At 42.7% G+C, this 21,135-nt stretch overlaps 1 protein-coding gene across 2 annotated transcripts; it reads left to right on the forward strand.

The window, feature by feature from the left end:
• Nucleotides 1-403: 403 nt before the first annotated feature.
• On the forward strand, nt 404-20,272 carry rif1 (replication timing regulatory factor 1). Of its 2 annotated transcripts, none has more exons than XM_084022633.1 (36): nt 404-586; nt 1,088-1,148; nt 3,168-3,293; nt 3,428-3,506; nt 3,588-3,684; nt 3,792-3,922; nt 4,047-4,141; nt 5,599-5,788; nt 5,941-6,033; nt 6,488-6,626; nt 6,742-6,893; nt 7,482-7,596; nt 7,710-7,877; nt 8,090-8,200; nt 8,506-8,568; nt 9,016-9,119; nt 9,491-9,577; nt 9,665-9,738; nt 10,131-10,311; nt 10,829-10,936; nt 11,081-11,230; nt 11,617-11,716; nt 11,804-12,093; nt 12,191-12,393; nt 12,694-12,787; nt 12,865-13,002; nt 13,676-13,818; nt 13,921-14,010; nt 14,101-14,155; nt 14,599-17,622; nt 17,715-17,843; nt 17,946-18,032; nt 18,580-18,695; nt 18,823-18,973; nt 19,099-19,225; nt 19,356-20,272. In XM_084022633.1, exons 3-36 carry the CDS (start codon nt 3,178-3,180, stop codon nt 19,643-19,645), a joined length of 7,290 nt encoding a protein of 2,429 aa, XP_083878759.1. In that variant the 5' UTR covers nt 404-586; nt 1,088-1,148; nt 3,168-3,177; the 3' UTR covers nt 19,646-20,272. The 2 variants fall into 2 exon arrangements, with proteins under 2 accessions (XP_083878759.1, XP_083878758.1); XM_084022632.1 differs by having other exon boundaries at nt 1,088-1,136; nt 3,157-3,293.
• The last annotated feature ends 863 nt before the right edge of the window (nt 20,273-21,135 follow it).

Consider the following 21,135-nt stretch of genomic DNA (forward strand, 5'->3'; position numbering starts at 1 on the left):
ATATTATGCTTATAATACTCTATAATACTGTGTGGATGTGGTTTGATTGGATTTACCCCACAAATGTTGTAGGCTAATCAGTTTCTGATTCCAACATTGTGTGACATGAGATATCTCATCATGTTAACCAACAACAAATTACTTTTATTTGTAAGAGAGTATACTCTGTAGCATTTCATGATGAGTAAATACTGCATGTTTTATTGTTCTATTTTTTGTATTCCTATTCATTCATCTTTTGTGCTGTGTGATCGACGTTTTGTTTTATGTCTTCTGTGAAGCACCTTGCCCTCTTATTTTTGCTATTTTAGTTTGCTGTTCTCCTTATAAGTCGAAATGGGCGGACCCGGATATGACGTATGCGGGGTCAAAGGTAAATTTGTACGTCGGCGTGGTGGTTTGGCGCCAGCAATTTCGCGGGGCAAAAAGAGCACAAGAGAATAAGGAGGCGAAAAAATATCGAACAACAAACTATGAGCATATAGTTGTCACCAGCAGGCGAACGTTACGGCCAGTGGTTGCACTGGTTTTAATGGTGTGTCTGTGAAGGTGATTCTGCTTCCTGTGTTTCGTCCTGAACTCCGAGGTGAGCAGACAGTGTGTGTTGTGTCTAAAAGTGTAAATATGTGTTCGCTAGCTTTGTTTATTTGCCTGTAGGTGAGTCTCACTGATGGAGGACATGCGAGTCGGGATGTGAGGCGGCGTCATCCCGCTGTTAGTCCACTTTCCCCCCCGCACGAAACTTTGCTAGCTCCAGTCTGCAGCCTGATGGCTAACTTGTTAAAGCTAATTAACATTAGCAGGCTGCTTGCTAGTGCTGTCTAATGAGACGCGCCTGGTCCCTCTGCCCTGTGTATTTACATTTCTGAAATGTACGATGTGGCAGAGTGTATTCATTACGCTTTAATGGTGGTATTTACAGCGGGACACGCTTGACACTAGTGTTTGGTTCCTCTGGGTGTCCGAGAGGAAGTTGCTAAATGGTTCTGCTTGGCCTCAGGTAGCATCCAGCAGCCACAAAACGTGTGTCCCGCTCACACATTGTCCTGATTTAACGTTTTTGTCTTCATGTGTCTCATGTTTGCAGATCTGCATACAGTGGAGGGTGAACGCAGCTCTGCACAAATCTCACTGAGGTATGTGCATGTGTTTTTGTTCTCTGTCCCTGCTTGTTCCTAAACATTATGCCAGCTATTTGAGGTCGCCGTGGTGTATAAAGCTGGTGCAAACCACTGACAGTTCTACCATCACCAAATATAGGACAAACACGCACACACACACACACACACACACACACACACACACTTACTTATTTATCCATGTTAACATTTGCAATACACCAGTCCACACACATAACACAGGTCAGTTAGTCAATCGACAAAATACAATCAAATCGTGACTAATCTAAAATGTGAGGATTCATTGTCTTATGTCATAGTAAACTGAATTTATTTAGGTCGGACTGTTGGTCCGACAAAACTAGCAATTTTATAATATCAACCTGGCTTCCACTATGTGATTGGCACAATCAAGAAAATAATCAGTCGATTAAAAGCTAATGAAAGTAAACGTAAGTTGCAGCTGTAAAGTCTGGCTTGGTACCAGATCTGCTAAGGTCAGACCACCCTCATGGATTAGCTAATCACTAGTTTACATGCTGTTTAAAAACTATGAAGCTTCTCCTCCACACTTAACCGATAACAGCTGCAGAGATGTGATACTTTTTTAAGTGAATATCTCTATCCAGCAGTTTAGAGGATTGTTTCAAATGTTAATGCAACACTTATACTGCATCTGCATTCTGTTATTGGTCACTGTAAGAACTCCTCCTTTACATGCTGGCTGTGAAGGCAGCTTGTCTCTACAGTAAGATGCACTTTAAAAGAGGAGCAATAGAAAGCATCCCAATTGGAAACATTGCAAACGGGCATGGGATGTGCATGGCCCAGGACAGGAGTGTGATTAAAACTGCCTAGAACATCATAGGTACCCATCTACTCGGCATCAGTAATGTTGTCGAGGTGCCGGCAAAGATGCCAAAGGATATTACCCAGCCAGCCACAACCTGCTGATGTTTGGCAAATGATTCAGAGATATCAGCTGTCATTCAACCCGAGTTCAGAGCAGCTTCCTTCCTCAGGCCGTTAGACTCCTCAACTCATCCTCGGCACTCTTATTTTGTTTAATCTTGTGTGGGATAAAGGGACTACAACTTGTAGTTTGTTGTGCAATCCTGTGTTGCAGAAGGACTACATGAACCACAAAGAGACAAAGGATGAATACCAAGGCTAATTCATATTACTGGAGCTTAATAAAGGATTCTTTTAAAGCATGTTTGCACAGAAAGTACAGTTGTTGCACCAGAAACGGATCACTTTGTGACTCATCGATGGACCGGAGGAATGATTACAGTAATCAGTCACTCTTAAGATGCGCGTGTTGTTCTTGTCGTTCGTTCTCCCTTTTTAGAAACATGGCTTCTGTTCTCCCTCAAAACTAGTGTTAGTAATGTTCTGCACAAAAAATGTTGTCATATTTGAAACTCTCAACCACCTGCCTGCATGCACTCTGTCTTTGCACCAATTGCTCAAAACCAGTCTTCCACAAGCTGCTAGCCTGACTGCTAGTTACCATGAGTATAAATAATAGCCATGTTTTTTTATGTTCATAATCAGTGTTGGGAGTAACGCGTTACAAAAGTAATGCATTACTGTAATGCATTACGTTTTGCTGTAACGCAGTAATGTAAGGCATTACAAAAAAAAACTGGTAATATTTTACATTTTTCGTTTCTCGTTCTTTTATTTTGAAGCGAAAAACATCACATCCTGCTGTGTAATGAGCTGCATTGAACACAAGAAGATCTATTGAGAACAAAAAGTAATGCAAAAGTAATGTAAAAGTAGTGTAATGCCTTACAATTCAAAGACAGTAATATTGTAATGTAACTAATTACTTTGAAATGACAGTAACAAGTAATAAATAATGCATTACGCTTTTGAAGTAACTTGCCCAACACTGTTCATAATCATTTTGGAGGAGTGGCTTTGGAGGGAGCCTAAAGGGATGGGCTGTCAGTGTTGGTGACACACTGGGATTAGTTTTGGTTACAAACCCCAGCTTATCTCCATTCTGGCGTGTGTCTTTTTTTTAAAGGCCTTGAGGAGGTGCGTAATAATGATGGCGACGGCGGAGCCTCCGAGCAGCTCCAGCCTCCTTCCCCTGCTGGAGTCTCTAGAGGACAGCGCTGCTGGACAGTCTGAGCAGACGGACGCCTACCTCACAATTGCCAAGTATGTTGCCAGCGCTTTGCTTGTCTGTCGTTTTGGACATCCTCTGGATATATCGGAGCATGTGTTGTGGCAGAGATTTGACTCGCGTACAACTAGAATGAGTTTTAAAAATATTGTTTATTTTTCCTCTTCAGTCGGCTCAGTGGAGAGGAAGGCCGGCAGTTTCTCCCTGCAGTTGAAAAGCACTTTTCTCGTTTGGGTAAAACCATCTTGGTGAGTCTTCACCTCATTAATGCATATTTGTCCCATATTTGTATAAAGTCTATGATGCATAATTCTTCTCTTGTTGTCTAGACTCACATAACCAGTCCCACTGAGGAGCTGAGCCAAGCAGCATTACAAGCTTTAGGGTTTTGTTTGTACCATTCTCACGTTGTTTCTGCAGTGCCTGGTATGTTTTACATATTTAAAAAAAAATAGTCAAATGTTATTTAATTCTATGGGAGTAATATAGTTTAATTGCTGCTGAGGGGTTATTCTCTTTTGTTTATTTCCCAGAAACCTTTGCAACAGAAGTACTATCAGCACTTTGCTCCCTGGTGGTAAAGTCAACAGATAAGAACACATGCACCAGAGCATTATGGGTCATCTCCAAACAGAGCTTTCCTCCTGTTGTGGTTGGCAAAAAGGTGAGCATCAGCAGAGGTTTAAACCAGAGAAGTATGACTGAAAACAAGGCAGTGGTGGGTTGTTGTTCGGGGTAAAGGTGTCATAATGCTACTGTTGTTTATACACGTTGCTTCACTCTCTCAGGTGTCGTCTATACTGGGGTCACTGGAGAGTGTGTGGAACCGAGAGGACATCCAGTCTGTGGTGATGGAGCATGAGGCCTTGAACGTTATCATCAGGTAATTGATTGATTCTTTTTTTGATTGGTTTTTATTTGGTGATTGCACAGAAAAGAGCACAAAAGCACTTTAAACATCTAGACATCGTCACCCAGGATAAAAACACAATAAAGGCTTATTTCCATTGTGGTCCTCCGCAAACATAAAAACAAACATAAAAAACATGAAAACAATACATAAGCATAACATTTCTACGTTAATATTTAGAGCGTTTGAACTAGTAATTAGAATAGAAGATAAAATAATATTAAAGCTATTAAGGTAGTTATATACAAACAAATCTACTACTGTAAGTGTTAATTTGTATTACTTTAAAGCGCAATCAGAGAAGCTGCTTGTTTTAATTAGCTAATTTGTTCCACTGCACTAAACTACAAAAAACAGTTTTTACCCATCATGGTTTTAAAACGGCAGGGTACGATGTCCGTGAAGCTACCACGAGTGGAATATTTATGGCACTTACCCACCATCGAAAAATGATTTAATAGGTACTTTGGCAAGTTTCTGTGGAGTGTGCTTTTCTAAAACCAGATTAAAACTCTACTAAAAGGTCCCTTTTAAAAAATAAATAAATCAATAAAATCATTAAGCTCTTCTAGAATAAGCTTTTTCCATTAATTTTGACAGTACACTCAAATTGGATACCTTGCCTGTTTGGGTCGTGTTTGCTTCCCTTTTTATATAATGGTATCCTGGTTCCTGTTTTTAAAACTAAAGTTAATAATATATTTAACGAAAGGAGTGATTTCATCTGCAGTATCCCTTTTATAAACTTGGACGGCTGTGCCCTTAGTGGGGTTTAGTTCACTAATTTGCTTAAAGACGGCAGCATCAGAGACCATGTCAAGTTTAAATGAGTCTGGTGGGACTTCCATCCTGTAGTAATCGGTTATGTTGTTCACCATAAGCCCCATTCGGTTTAGGGAGTTTTTCTACCAGCTGCTTTGCAACGGTGGAAAAGTGAGCGTAAACTGTTAACTACTTCCCTTTTATTTTATTTTTACTCCTTACTTTGGTATTTTAGCCAACCTCCTTTTAGGCACTTCCAAAGCTTTTTTGGTTCATTCTTACATTCCATGATCCTGTCGATGGAAAAAATCCTTTAGCCTTTGTGACCATACGCTGTACTACATTTCTCAAACCTTTAAACTTATGAAAGCTAGGGAGGTCTTTCTTCTTAAAAAGGAACATTAGGTCATGTTAATGTTCTATTGGATGGGAATATTTATATTTGCAGACAGGACATGGGTCAGATCCTCCTTGGATGATGGTTACAAATCTCCATTGGTATTGGCGAGTGATTAATAAATGTGCCAGATCAATCTGAGATGCTGTGTTGATATCAAAGGATCATTTTGTCTCCCCCTTGACTATGCACTATGTGCATATTGTGATGTCCGTACAGAAACATTGGTTGTGATCATAAGAGTCGTGTTAATGGTTTCTGCGGTTGGTAGGATGCTGGAGCAAGTGCCAGCCGAGATGGGCAATGGAGCGCTACGGTGGGCGAAGCTCATCATCCCGCTGGTGGTCCACTCTGCCTCCAAGGTGCGTCTACGGGCCGCAGCAGCCATGGAGTTGGGCATGCCTCTTCTCCTGGAAAAACAGATGGAGGTGGCTGGTATCATCGAACCATTGATGTCCTCTGTGAGTATCTCCGCGTGTCCGTTCTGCCCCAGTTTGAACACGACAGCAGATCTTGAGGATGAATATTCAGTACTGCCAGACTTAGATATTGAACACCTGCAAAGAAGAAAAGGAATTGTGTAACTCTGACGTGCCTCTATTTGCATACACAGAAACTGATCCCAGAGCTCCAGAAGCTGTTCATGACAAAGAATGAAGCCAATGTCCTGAAGCTCTGGCCTTTATTTGTGAAACTGCTCGGGAAGGTAAAGTGGATGGGACGATAAGTACATTTTAATTTAATTAGTTTGGGAGACCTTATGATTTATCTTATCTTATTTAAGATTGTTTTGTTTTGTTTTTTCACTTTTTTTTATCTGTGCAATACAAATATTAATGTAATACTGTAATATTAATTAATAATGTAAAGTGATACCAATATACTTTATTTTCAATCATGTTTTGAAGAAAGATGACTAATTTGATTGGGATATTTACCTGAATCTCAATCATTCTGTAAGGACATTCATGGCATGAAATGTTCATATCGTCCCATGTCTGGTGTGTATATGTCTGAAATATTAGTATGTGAATGTGTAACTGAAGACGAGGCCTTTTTTTTCTACAAATCTGACAGTTCTCAGATGTTTGCACGTGCAAAGGACACTTTTCAGCTTCAGCTGGTTACACCAGACGTATTGAAATGTATTTCCGTCACAGTTGCTGCACAAAGGAGGTCCCTTCATCAACTCTCTGCTGCATCTGGAGGAACTTGGTTTCCGCAGCTCCTCTCCCACCATCAAGAAGATCGCCTTCATTGCCTGGAAGAGCCTCATAGATAACTTTGCCCTCAATCCAGGTGAGCCACCCTCTCTCTGCTCACACTTTCTCCACAGACTAGTTCTGTTTTTGAGCTTTTCAGCTTAGCACATCGTCATGGATGAGTGTTAATGTCTTGCTTTTCCCTCCTGTAGACATTCTGTCCAGTGCCAAACGTATGAAGCTCCTGATGCAGCCCCTCGCGTCCATCAATGTCAGGACAGAAGTCCTGCTGCTCACCAAGGTGGAGGTCTGGTGGTACCTGGTGGTCCAACTCGGGCCCAACCTGTCGCCCAACTTTGATCAGGTTAGACATGCCTCTCTTTCTCTTTCTACTACCTCTCAACACGGTTCATCTGGCCCTGCCAGTCTGCATCAGTAAACACAAGATGTAGAGTCCACATGATTGGATTTTCTTTTTCTTTTCATACATAATATTCAGCAGGGTTCCTCCCTCATTCAATTCTGAGCATCAAACACTTCATTTGTTGCATTCTGGTGATTGTTCTTTTTTTTATGCACCAATTTTTGGTGGAAATGTCGTTATTCATGTAAAGGAAGACAAAAAATACAAAAAAATACATTAAATAAATAAATAAATAAAAGGCGGTGACTGTTCAGAATATGAGGAGGAATATAATGTAGAAAGGCTCTCAAGCATTCTGTATCACTTTTCCATCTTTTTCTGCTGTAGATCAACTTTTTTCATTAAATGTTCTCTGTTAAGGCACATGTAGTCATGATTTGCCCCATCCTCTTTTGTTTTGATTTCAAATTCATTCATAATGCCCTGGACTTTTATAGTTATAGCAAGATTTCTGCAGAAACTGCAGAGCGGTTATGTGAGTTAAATGTTCCCCGTGTCATAATTTTTTTCAACATTATTTGTCTCCAGGTTTCTGTTCCTCTGCTCCAGTGCACCATTGGATCCGACTCCTCCTTAGTCCCAGGCACTCCTTCTAGAGCGGTCAGTCAGAATAGTGCTGTCACGCCTGGCACACCCAAGACTGGTACATTTACACCTCCACCTCTCCTCCACCCAGGCCCGTCAAGCCTCCTCAGTATATGCAGGACATTAGTTCAGACTGTAATATTTTTCTTTCTATTTGTCCTCCCACGGCAGGCTTCAACAGCCCCGCCAATACGTCTCGGTTGAGCCTCAACTCCAGCGTCCAGATCCCCTCCACCTTCTCCTCCATCCGGCTGCTGGGCCTGGAGATGTTGCTCCACTATTTTCTGGGACCAGAGGTTGTTGCCACGGCAGCGAAGAAAAAACTCATCCTGAGTCTTGGTGAGTCAGAGCCACACATTACCGACTTGTACATGACCCTAGCCTGTCTCTTTTGATACATAGTTTTTGAATACGAGTAATGATATGAAATAAGGTTATAGAAAGGAGCGGTTTCCAACTTTTGCGTAATGTATGTATGTTGGGTAGATGAATAAAAAGAACTGCTATTTGATTGCATTTCCCACATAAACTAGAGTGTCTTTTCTTTCCAGAGCCCTTGAACCACCCTCTCCTCTCTAATGCTTCCTCTTTCACGAAACACGCCGCCATGCTCACGTCGAACATCAGAGATGGAATCACTAACGGTGGCAAAGACGCTCCAGGTAAATAATAAATGAGTTAATTGAAATCCACAATTCAGCAGTGACTTTAAACAGTTAAATTGAAAAGCCACTCCACCTCCTCCTGAGTTGAATGAAGCCTGTTTTATTGTCAGGAGCTCCGTATAAACTACAGGAGCCCATGCTTGCATAAATGCTCAGTTCACAGTGTTCCCCTGTGTTAAAATAAAACATATTCTTATCACTCAAAATGTGCCTTTGTTCTAAAATAAGAGGGCTGTTTTCTGATCTGCATGTCAATTATTGCAGCCCATGTTGTAAGATTTTGATCTCTTCTTGTCCGACAGATTCTCTTCTGCTTGTCTTATGGTCGAGTCTCGTCCGCTTTGTCAACCTAACAATAGAATCTGGTAAGTATTTGGATCTGAAGCTGTCTTGATTATACTATCAAAAAAAAAGGCAATGCTGTTAGGTTAGTTTTCACATAATGAAACAATCGAATATATTTTCTAGTCTTATAGAGAACCTTCATCTGTAATTGTGGCTGCTGCTCAACAGCGTGGGGATCTTTAAGTTCTGGTTCCCACCTCGTAGCGCCACATAGAGCACTCTGATTGGGTCTGGGTTTGTCATTTGGGAGGAGGACCAGTGAGACCATGTCCTCGTCTCCTGCCGACCCACTCCCACTGTCACATCAGTTTAAGTCGGAGCAGTCAGATCCTCGTGGTCTGGACTGCTGTGAAGAGAAAGAAAGACTGAGGGGTCCGTCCCCAATGATGACTTTTCTCTTAAATTAGACACATTTCCTGCTCATGAAAGCCTTTACAATAATCAGTTTTTTTGTTTACATTTGTCAGTAAGTAGCAAGAAGGATCGGCAGGGCAGTGAAGTGCTGACTCTGATGCTTCAGGCTCTGCAGAGCATCATCGCCTCAGAAGCTTTGCCTGCAGACAAAGTCCTGGTAAGACAGACATCCAAAACCTTCAAGTCCGATGCCTTTTGAATTTTTCAATGTACCTTACTTTATTCAGTGAAATAATGCAACTCATTTAAATTTCATATTTTCTTTCGTTGCATTTCATTGACACACAAAATGGTGTGGAAAAAACAAATGTACAATTAGCACAAACACAAAGGGATGAAATTAGAGAAAGAAATGAGTTATGAAGTTCTCTAATTCTCAAAATATATATTTAAAATATATATAATAAAAAAAAAAAAAAGACTAACATCAAATTTGGCTCATTGGATCCAGAAGAGTCTCAGCTTTCCAGTAATAGCCCAGTATGCAGGTTTCGCTGCTCCATTAAACTGTTGAGCCTTTTCCCTCAGATTCTGTTCGAGGCCACAGTGAAGGGTATTCCCCAGCGAGTTCTTGGCTCTGCCTCCTATCAAGTGGGGAAGATGGATGTGCTAAATGTGAGTGTTTGTGTATGAGAGTACATTCAGTATTGATGAAAAGGCTCCTTAAGAGAGGATTGGTTAAACTGTTGTTTCATTCCTCAGGGAACGCCGGCTCTGTTCCTCATTCTTCTCCTCTACAACAGCAGTATGCTCTCAGCCTACATAGAGGACGAGAGGTCGGTCTGACGGCTGTTATTGTTTATGCCTGTTTAATCTTTGCACGAAGCGATGTTTGATTGATTTGATCTGGTCTTTTAGACGCTAAACATTTCTAGTTTTAATAAACACAAGTTGCCTGCCAGCCTGAGTTATGTTGACCATGTTTACAAGGAAAGTCTTTTTGGAGAAGAATGGCCTGCTAATGTATTCTTTCCAATTTCCCAAGTATTAATCATTTATTTTATACTACTGCCAAACTGTTATATTTTCCCACCGCTAATAAATAACTAACGTAATGCATCTTGAAGCTATATAAGATATTTTCCTCATTTTGTGCATTGGAGCTATTGGATTTATCAATGTGGTACATACTCCTACAGCCTATAAAGTGGTGTCTTTCCATCCGCAGGTTTTTTCAGTGCCTTCAGACTCTGGTGGCCTGTGGTCTCTCGGGCCCCACTTCTTCTCTGGCGTTTGCCGAGGCGGTGCTGGGCGCCATCAGCCGCAGCGCTGGGTCTGTGCAGAACAAGGAGCAGCTGTGGAGGATGTGGAGCGTGGTGGTCAGCCCACTAACCGACACAATCACAAAGGTAGGCAGAGAAACGGACAATATCGTTATCATCTGGTGGCTATATTTATAGAAGAAAACTTCCCTCCAGCTCCACAGGAAGTGGAGGACAACACCTGAGTGTTATTTAGTCTCATCCAGACATTTTGTGAAAGGATCAGTGTGGGCCGTATGAACCTTGGGCAACAGCTGATCTGGCTTATGAAAAGAAGTTAGTGGTGACAATGGATACCTTTTTATAGGGAATGAGGATAAAATTCCCCTCAAAAATGCTTCTGTGCAGCACATTGAGGAGTATACCACTGAGCAACACAAACGGTTTAAATTAACTTTATCAACAATAATGGGAAACAAAGTGAGCCATGCCCCCGTGGGTTACCGGAGTCTCTTTGCATTAATTTAACATCTTGCAGTTTTGCTTGCTGCTTTTTTCATGACTTCAGTCTATTCTTCCAGCACAAATGTTTACACAGAATATAAGCTATAACATAATAAAACTAAACACACTTCTGATCTGTTAATCTTTTTTTTTTTAACAGTCTAATGAAGTCAACCAAGGTGACGCTCTGGAGCACAACTTCAGCGCTGTGCACTCTGCCTTGTTGTTCCCGATCACACACCTCCTACATGGCACACCACTACAGCAGGTCTGTTTGCCTTAAGATGCCATTTTACCTCCAGGACCATCATTTAACAAACGTTTGTCCTTGGAAGACCATGAAGCACTGGTCCAGCATCCTGTTTCCACTGTAACCAAAGGAACCTCATTCTGACCCCTGTATTGTGTTCAGGCTGCCCAGAAGTCACTGCTGATGTCGTGGTCCAAACTGTACAAAGTGTTCGCCCGCTGCTCTGCGCTGGTGGTCACAGCTGAGGAGAACATCTGCTGCGAGGAGCTCTGTGCAAAGATGACGACAGCAATAGAAAGAGATGCTCTAATGGTGAGGGTAGAGGAGGAAAAGCAACCACGATGATGTGTGATCTAAAATATAAATGATTATGAATTACTCCCAAACGTAGAAAGTTGCCATGATAGGATCCATGTCTCACAATGTTTTCAGAATTTACTTTAAATTATTCCTATTCACATTAAAGGACCAGTGCCTTTAAATGTAGTGGCATCTCGCTGTGAGGTTGCAGATTGCAACCAGTGGAATATAAAGCTGCATATTAATTGCCCTAAATCCTATTTTCAAAATTATATTTATTATGATGGTTGCTGTTGTGCCGTGATCAGGAAGATGTTTCCAACAATTTCATCTATGCCTTGAGGTTGAGGTTTGTTTGGAAAACAAGCCTGCTTTAACATATTGATGTTATCTCCCAGGTTCCTTCGACATTAAATGCTGTTGCCAGTTTCCTCCAAGTCATGGTTGAGTGTGTGGACTTCTCACCGTACACTCCTCAGTTTCAGCAGAAGCTGAAGTGTAAGAGAATTTAAACAAACCTTATTTCAGTCATTGCACTTGGATGAAGTTGAGGATTTATGATTTATTTACTCGTGTTTCTTTCAGCTCCTCACACTCCAGTAAACTGGATGAAGAAGAGGAATACGGTCCTGGGGAATCTGTCCACCTTCCAGTCCCTGCTGGTACAATGTCTAGAGGTTTACCTGAAGGACCCCGATGCTTCCTCTGAAGCCACGGGACTGGCCCTGGTGTCCGTCCTGTCGGCTCTCTTCACCAACTTCGCTCTCGCCAACACTGTCAAGGAAGCTCTGACTTCTCTGGTTCAATCTCTCACCCTCTTCTACAAACAAGCAGCCAGCGAGTTGCCTCATTTCTCCTCACAGCTTCTGGCAAAGGTGGGTTCTTTGTCAAGTGAGTACACAGCTTTTCTTCAGTTCGGTTGTTTTTACATGAAAGCATTTTAAGTTATAACGGCCTGCTTTTGTTTTTCAGCTGGAGAAGCTTTTCTGTGACGTACTCGGCTGCCTGCAGACCCGCTCGTCTTTGGCGTACGACGATGAACTCCTGGCTCTGCTTTGTCCTCTGCTTTGTGTGTCGTTTCCTCACAAGAACAAGCAGCTCCGCGCCTCCGTCGCCCAGTTCTGGAACTCCACCTTCGGCAACTCGGTCAGCCTCACCTACCCCGATGAGATCAGGTGAAAATCTCCAGGTCACATTTAAGACCGCTTCACATTTTGACCCGAGCAAAAGGTCATGTACGTTTTATTAATTGTGATGGAGATGATCGAATCTGGTTGCAAGTTCACCTCGGATCAAAAGGAAAGCGTGATATTATTTAAGTTTTTGTCTGATTATTCTGAATGGGTGACAAGCGCATGCTGCTGCAATGAGAATTCATGAATTACAATGTTTTATCACAAGCCAAATGGTAGAAATGTGATGAATTTAGCTTTGCTTACAGCAATCCTATCAATGTTGCCATTTTCTTGACACAGACCAATATTGAGCCAAGTGAAGCAGAAGACGCCGATCATTCTTCCCGGCTTTGAAGTTGTCTGTATTCCTGATGAGCTCAGTGGACCTTATTCTGTAAGTTGCTTTTTAGTGTTTTTATATTTCAGATATAGTCTAGTTGTTGTTGTGGCTGATCTTGTTTGCATCTTCAGAGTGAGAGTTCTCAGTTGGAGACGAAGCTCAGTGGGATGCCGGTTTCATCTGTGGGGAAGAGGGACTCGCTGCTGGGAAAGACTGCTGAGCTGAAGGACAAGGACAGGAGCTCCACCAAGACCTCCAAACCAGTTTCTGTAAGTTGAGACTCGGACCAGACCAGTTTCATGAGAGGCATGTTGTGTTGCACAAAATATTAAGGTATATATTAGAGGCAGAAATGTATTTTACACATGCATAAATCAAAATATAGCATTTTGTTTTTCATTACATCAATGTGCACTTTTTTATCACTGGCAGCGTGGAGTACTGCAAAATATTTTTTTTTTTTGGGTCCTGAGCGCAATTATAGTCATCGCACACATGATAAGTCTTATATTTTACGGGGTAAAATGGTGGTGCCCCCAACAAAGACACTATAATTGAGCCCCTCATCGTAGCTTCACCTACATGTATGACATTTGATAGTCATATGTAACATGTGGAGACAACCAAAACTCAAGAGAAAGTGAAACATTTTTAATTACATTGCCATTTTAGCAAATTTTTCACATTTAAGAAGTGTTGTAACTTCAATCTACATTGTCCAATCTGCTCCAATATACTCAAGCATAAGATGCCTGAAGATATTTACATGCCTCATTAATCTTGTTAAACAGGTGGGAAATCTCCATTAGGCAATAAGAGGAAGCATTTTGTTTCGACACAAGGAGTACAGCTACTATATATTCTACTCGGCTTTTTCCTTTTGGTTTTTAGTTGCTTCTCCCACCATTACACAACTGGTTTTCATTATGTTCACTTCAACAGACAAAGCTGGACTTTGGTTCACCGAAGCCTCCCCCTAGAGGAGTTTTGGAGGAAGATGCCACCATCGACTTTGTCTTCATTCCTCCTGAGACAAAGGAGCGAGTTCTGACGGAGCACCAAAAGGAGGTGAAAAGGACTAAAAGGTGAGATTTGCCCTCTTGTCTGGTTGTCCATCAGTGGCATTTATAAAATAGATGGTGTTGCAAGGTATCTTGTGTGGAGCTAATGTTTTCTTTGGCCCACAGGGTTGACATTCCTGCCATGTATAATAACCTTGATGCTTCTCTGGATACAACGGCTTTCACCCAGTACACACAGAGCCAAGAAGACTCTTTGTAAGTCCTGAGCCACTACTACCAGATACAAGATGAGTCCCTGCTTTCTCATAAAGACACAGAATTCATATAATTGTTTTTTCCCCACAGGGAGAAACTGGCAACAGAACAGACTGACAACATAACCAAAGAGGCTCCTGGCAAGGTAATGAAACACACAACCCCATCAAAAAAACAAAAACACTGCCAGGAAAGACTTGAGGCTGGTTTGTTCTGTCTTTCATTTGGCCCAGGAGAGAACGAATAAAACAAGACTCCCTGTACATTGTTACTGTTTTGCACCAACACAGCCTGACATGTTTTTTGAGATTAATTGCATCAGATCAGATATTTTAATTCATGTAGTAATCTATTGCAATTGCTTTTTTTTTTTTTTTTTTTTAAATAACTGACAATTTCTCTGAAACATTATCATCAGAATTTGACTAGCATTTGAAAATAGTCCTTGGTTCAAAGAATAGAAAATCATTTCATCATTATCAGTGAAAATGTCACCAATCTTACATCATCTTCATATTCACACTTAGAAAGTATGTTTTGTCCTTTGCCGACCGATTTAGTTACTTCCATTTGTTGTTGTTTTTTCAGCTTCCTCAAGATGATGTAGAAAAAGAGGACTCTGACGAGACTCCACATCATGCCAGCCCAAAAGCAGTAGAGAACATGCCAGAAAACCCACAGCAGGAAGAGATTGTTCCTGAGTCAACAGATGTTACTATGGAGGATGTTGCCAAGAGTGATGATAGAGCAGAGGACTTGGACCTGCAATCTAAAGAAAGCACAAGTCCTAATATCTCTGGTTCTTCAGATTTGGTTTCAGGGACACCCCAGAAACCCAACAGTCGCCGTCAGTCCTTTATCACCCTGGAGAAGTATGCTGAGGGAAAACCGGCCAGCCCCAGCAGCACGTCCACGTTCACAGGGCCCCTCATAAAGACCTCCAATAGCCAAGAAAGCTCAAACAAGAAGTCTTCATCTCGAGCCTCCAGGACATCCAGTGGTCCTAACTCTCAGGATTCCCAGTCCTCTGAGACAGGAAAGATCAACTCTCAGTGTCCTGTCAACAATGTCCTCGACTCTCCTGTAAGGCCAAAAGACTCTGGTACAAGAAGTGAGCCAGTAAGGCTGACTGAGAGACTGCCCAGTGACCCAACAGAGGATGAAGACGTTATCCCCGACACCCAGACTCATGTGGAGGACAAAGAGAGTACAAAAATGGCTTCCTCGTCGGAGGAAATTGCACTCTCAAGCCAGGAAGAGGAATCTGAACAGCTTCTGAATGATTCTCAATCTTCTATGAGCCAAACTTCACCAGTTGAACCCAGAAGGTCTGGACGCTCCAGAGTCAGACCTCTGCTGCCTGGAGAGAACCCAGAGGATCGGGAAGAGAAATACTCGTTGAAAAGGAGACGTTCTGGAGAGGAACCTAAACCTGATTCTCCAAAGTCAAGCTTGGCGCAAAACCGACGGACCACCAGAAGTCAGCAGGCCACTGAGGAGGACAGTGGCCGAGACCGATTACGAAGGTCACAGAGAGACAAGAGTGAGTCGAGCCAAACAAACTCCCAGGGTAGAGCAAACAAGAAGATCAAACTGTTCAACAATTCAGAGGACTTCCTTGATAAACCTCACCCCAAAAGGAGAAGCGCCAGTCAGCACGAGTCCAGCCAAACTGACTCGCAGTCAGATTACGGAAGCCAGTCACAGGGGAGGCAAAGACGGCAGAGCACACCATCATTGGAGACCAAGGAGGATGGTGGGATGAAGAAAACGTTTTTGCCTGACAAGGAAGAGTACAGCCAAACGGCCAAACAGGAGATTGTAGAACACGCCAAAAAGGATGAACATCAGCCGAAGGACGAAGCTCAAATGATCACTTCTTCCCCTCAAACGTGTGGCAAATCCCAAGAGTTTGAGACCGTAGAACAGACTGTAAAAGATGATAAGCTGAAGATTGCCTCTCAAATTGTCACTACCTCTCCTCAAACTGATGACCAATCTCAAAAGGCTGAGCTTATAGAAACGGCCAACAAGGAAAAGGGAGATTCTCAGATAACTGCTGCTTCTCCAACTACTGAGTCTCAAGATGGACCAAACAAGTTGGTGAATGAATCGGAGCTCAAAGACGAACTCAAGACGAGTGAAGGCACAGATGGTAACCTTAGTCAAGAGGACTCACAAGTGAGCACACCCTCGTCCTCAGAGAGCCAGTCTCTGCGTAGATCCAGAAGAAGCAAGGCATCGTCCGAGGATAAAACTCAGGCAGCTGTCGGTCAGCCAGAGGCTGGAATCAGAGGTAGGACCAGAAGGAGCAAGGTTCAAGAGGGGCAGTCAAAGTTGAGTCCTAACACAACCCCGGAGAGTTCTCAGTCCTTGGATACTGCAGGGTCAGCAGAATCCTCCAAAGGCAGGGGCAAATACTTGAGAAGGAGATCTTCCCCAGCGTTGTCAGTAGCCAGTATGGAGTCCTCAGGGTCTGAATCCTCAGAGGTCAAAGAAAATCCCCCTGTGCCCAAAAAGAGAGGAAGGAAACCTCGAGCGTCTCTTCAGAGTCCCCTCACGTGTGAATCTCAAGAAGGCAATATTAATAAGGTTATGGTAAAGGAGGATTCTGATACAGAGTCACAAACCATAGAAGTAAAAAAGGCAACCGATTTAGAGGATTCACAGTATTCTCAAGACTTGCAGGGTTCTGAATCGTTGGGGATCACATGTAACACTGAGGAGCAAAGTAACAAAGAATCTCCAATGGAGGTAGAGGTCGATGCTGTTGTAGAGAAAACTGAGACGGATGAGACGGAGAAGAGGGAATCACTCAGCGTCTCACCTCGCAAGGAGCAAACACAAAAGGACTCGAGCATCGATACGTCTTCACAGGAAGGTGACACTGGGGATTTGCCACCTGCTGAAATGCTTGAATCGGTTGTCATCAGTACTGAACAGACTCAAGAAAAGTTACCGTGTGACACATCTGTGTTATCTGTTGATGACACACTGGCGTCCTGCGATGAGACAACGGAGAAACTGCAGGTCTCGGAGTCTTCAGAGGAGAAAGTTGAAGAAGTGTCTGAGCCTGGGGACGATGTTACACAAGCACAGCAAGAGGATTCAAACCACCAAGAAAAACCAGTTGTTCCAGTAGATGACATCGCTGTAGACGGTCAAAGTACGTCCTCTGGACAAAACCACATGGACTTGTCAAAGGAAGTGGAGCAGTCTGCCTCCAACGCAGAGGACAAATCAACAAACGAGCCCACGGAGGACAGTGTGGGTGATGACATCACACCAATACAGGAGATCAACGAAGACGACAAAACCATCAACGACGATAAGGAGAACGACGTAGTCGCTAATTCAGATGCTGCTTTGGCCGAGGTTGACCATGTGTTGTCAGAACCGACGAGCAAAGATATTTTCCCGGATTCTCCGGTGAAGCAGAAGGACCTGGAGGCTTTAATGGGGGCAGATGTTGGCGAAAGCCCCAGCAGTGGCAGGACCAAAGGAACCTGGTCTCCTTCAGCCTCCCCATCAACCAGTATTCTTAAGAAGGGCCTGAAGAGACCGCTAGAGGAGGAGACCACGACGACGATTGCGACTTCACCTCTTGTCAAAGTGAGTGACAAGGCACATGTAAAAATGCATTTCAAATCTACAAGTTTTATCTATTGTTACTAATCTTTATTTATTTATTTTTTTCTTTTCAGTCCAGACGTGTGTCTTTTGCTGATCCAATCCAACATCAGGAATTGGCAGACGACATCGATCGTCGCAGCCCTGCTGTCAGAACCAGCTCCCCCAGAAGATCCAAAGGCAGCGCTATCCCACAGCCGAAGGTATGAACGAGGCCAGCGTTGTTCTTCATCGCCACATTTCTCCTTTCTTTAGCAAATGACCCGCTTCGATCTAACATGACACCCTTTTGCTCCCTATTCTAGTATATTACGACACCAACAAAGGGCCTTCTGATCCTGAGTCCCAGAAATCTGCACAGTCCCGGTTACAAGAGCTCCAAGAAATGCCTGGTATGCACCCAATTGAAAAATCAACATGCTTTATTGTCATTATTTACTTACTTAGGGTCAGAAGCAAATCAAACAAGCTGCCAACACATTAGAGAGGACTGTATCTGACAAAGAACATGTGTATAATGGGCTTTTTCCACACCCAGGAGACACGCAGTAACATTAATTCACCTTGTTAGCCTTTCAAAACATTTTCACTGTGGTTAAAAACATGGGAGGCATGCTCCTTTTATTACAATATTTTCATAAATCTTCATTATGTTTTGAAGAAAAATATGTCTAATATATGTGTATGTCAGGAATTGTACCCAATAAAAACAAATGATTAATAAAAGTGTTTATTCATGAAGCCATAAAGGGGTCGAGTGGGTCAGGGGAAATGTCCGGCCCCCGGTCCCTTGGCTTTCTGAAGACGTGGCCCCCTTAACATTATAGATGAATAGCCCTGATCTAGAAGTGAACACATGCATAATGATTAGTGTTGCTTTGAATTATTTTAGTTGAGGCTATTTGTCCTGACGGGTAGGTGCAACACTTTCCCCCCCAGATTGCTGAGATGAGCCAAGAGCCGCGGCCCGTCTCCAGAGACTGTATCTACCCGGCCCTGGTTGGCTGCTCCACGCCGGTAGAAGCTGTGCTGCCTCAGATATGCTCCAACATGTGGTGAGTACACCACGGGGTTAATGAAGAGAAAATATTTTGTCCAATATTTATCCTTTTTTATTTATTTTTTTAATCTATCGTCTAATCCAGTGCATCTATTTGTTATTGCTTTGAATTCTCCTCAAAGGTCTCGTGGCTTCGGGCAGCTTGTTCGAGCCAGAAACATCAAAACGGTCGGTGACCTCAGTGCTCTTACTCCTAATGAAATCAAGACTCTGCCGGTTCGCTCCCCGAAGATCTCCAATGTCAAAAAGGCACTTAAAATCTATGAACAACAGGTATGCCGGGGGGATCGAGGGCTGCAACAGCACTGAGATCACACAGCACAAATGAGAACATCAACTTCACAAAAAACATTACAAGGGGAATTCTTGTTTTTGACATCTGGACAATTCTCTTCTAGCGTAAAGGTCGAGGTGGTGATGAGTTGAAGAGTTTTGATGAAACGGAGATGATGACCTCTGAACTTGAGGAGACCAGTGCTCCTCAAAACCAGGATGAGGAGGATAAGACCTCAGGAGAGACGCTAGGTGTGTAAAAACTCAAACGGATACTTCTGATGATCTCTGCTATAAAAGGGATATTGATTGTCTTTAAGTGGTATTGATCATCCATCTCTCAATGTGGACCTTTCCCTAATCGTCACCTTTCTATTTGCAGCAACAGCACTGGTGGACGAGCCCGTTCCTGCAGAAGGGAGGCTGGATGAAGACGCCTCCGGGAATCAGACACCTGACACGCCGGCCGGAGAAGAGGGACTCCGAGGACAGCTGCACCCTGAAGGACCGCTGCCATCGGAGGTGGACGCCCTGGCCTGCAGGATGACGCCACTAGAACTCGGCGCCTGCTCTCCACAGCAGCTAGTTCACATGCACGATCAGTTAGGAGGCCTGATGAGCCGCGTGGTAGTCGAGCTGCAGACGCGCCTCGGCCAGGCAGACAAATCCTAAGAGACATGGCTTCTGCTGGATCAGACGGACACACAGGACGCATGACTGATCTATTCAAGACGAATCGGCAGCAGAGGATGACCTTTTTCTCTCATCCTACACGTGTTAAATCCACAAATTTTACAAAGGGATATTTTAAGGTTTTAACTCAGAATGCATAAGTGTTTCCACCTTTTTGATTTGTTTGATTTTTGAAGTTTTTTTTTAAACATATATTCCAGTAGCACCCCCCCTCCCCCCCAGCTCAAGCTGTTGGATTGTTTATATGATTTTAAGAAACACTCGGCACAAAAGAAGACACCGTGTTTTTAGAGCTGCAATCTGCAAACTATTCTAAGGACTGATGGATGACCTCAAATGTATGTCGAAGAAAACTCGTGTTTCTCTCCCATGTGTTCATATTTTGTACACCTCTTTACTGTCGCACTCATTTAAAGCCCATGTGCCTGTTATCAGGCTGTTTACAATTTAACACAGTGCTCTTGTATATTTTTTAACAAATTCTTTGTAAACCTTGTTGTCCTCGTAAGGTTAATGTCTTTTTGCCTTTCTAAAGTCGTGATGCATACTGTCTGCACTGCAGTCTTTATTTGTGCTTTTCAATTCTTCAATAAAGGGCGACTTGGATAGCCTATTATAAGTTATTATAAGTTCAGTTGCATTTTTTAGCTTGTTTGACTTACTTGCATACAGGAGTAATTGTTGCACGAGGAATCTTTAAGTCCTTTTTTAATGGAGGCTGATGTACCATTATGTAATACTTTATTTTAAAGACTAGAATTGATGGTCTTGCGTTGATGGGTGCGCAGTACAAGTGGTTTTCATGTAGATATTTTTAAAGCCTGAAATAATGCGGACATCATTGCTGGCCAGTAAGAGATCCCTTTCTGAATCATCTTAATGAAATGTATTCAAAAGTTTACCTGAAGATAACATGAGGGTTTAGCTGTCATCAATCAAAAGTTCCCTTTTGTGGTTTTCTGCACCGTCTTTCTTTCACACTAAAGATCTCCATGGGATTTCAAAAAGATTGGTTAGGATATTGCAGTAACCTGGAGAAACCATTTTTTTTTTTTTGTCCTACACTACACCACAAATGCAATTAAAGCTGGGGTATGTAATGTTGGAAAGCTAGCAAGAGAACTAGCAAGATTTGAAAATGGCACCACCTCCTGCCTGGCATCAGCGAGACGTGAAGGCTGTGCACTCGTGCTTTGTCAGGGAGGGCGGGTGCAGAACTAGACATGAAGGCATCTGATTGTTTTTTTTACTCCAACCAATCCGTGCCCTTCGGTGCGAGGGGCGCAGATTGGTTGTTTGTTTTTCTCAGTCCCACGGCGGCCACAGAGCTCTGTTTAATTAATAATAATAATAATAATAATTAATAATGTACTGATCCCTCTGAAATTAGACGGGCCATTTCACCCAGTATAACAAAAAGTGCTTCTGAACAGGATTACATACCCCATCTTTAATGGCACAAACACTCT

This window comes from Eutrigla gurnardus (genome assembly GCF_963514095.1).
Source record: "Eutrigla gurnardus genome assembly, chromosome: 12".
NCBI lineage: Eukaryota > Metazoa > Chordata > Actinopteri > Perciformes > Triglidae > Eutrigla > Eutrigla gurnardus.

Bases quoted from the DNA above. Each gene is read 5' to 3' on its own strand.
- rif1 (XM_084022633.1), top strand. From the start codon at position 3,178: ATGATGGCGACGGCGGAGCCTCCGAGCAGCTCCAGCCTCCTTCCCCTG. The intron at 10,312-10,828 runs GTAGGCAGAGAA...TTTTTTTAACAG, and splicing joins TAACCGACACAATCACAAAG to TCTAATGAAGTCAACCAAGG. The intron at 10,937-11,080 runs GTCTGTTTGCCT...TATTGTGTTCAG, and splicing joins ATGGCACACCACTACAGCAG to GCTGCCCAGAAGTCACTGCT.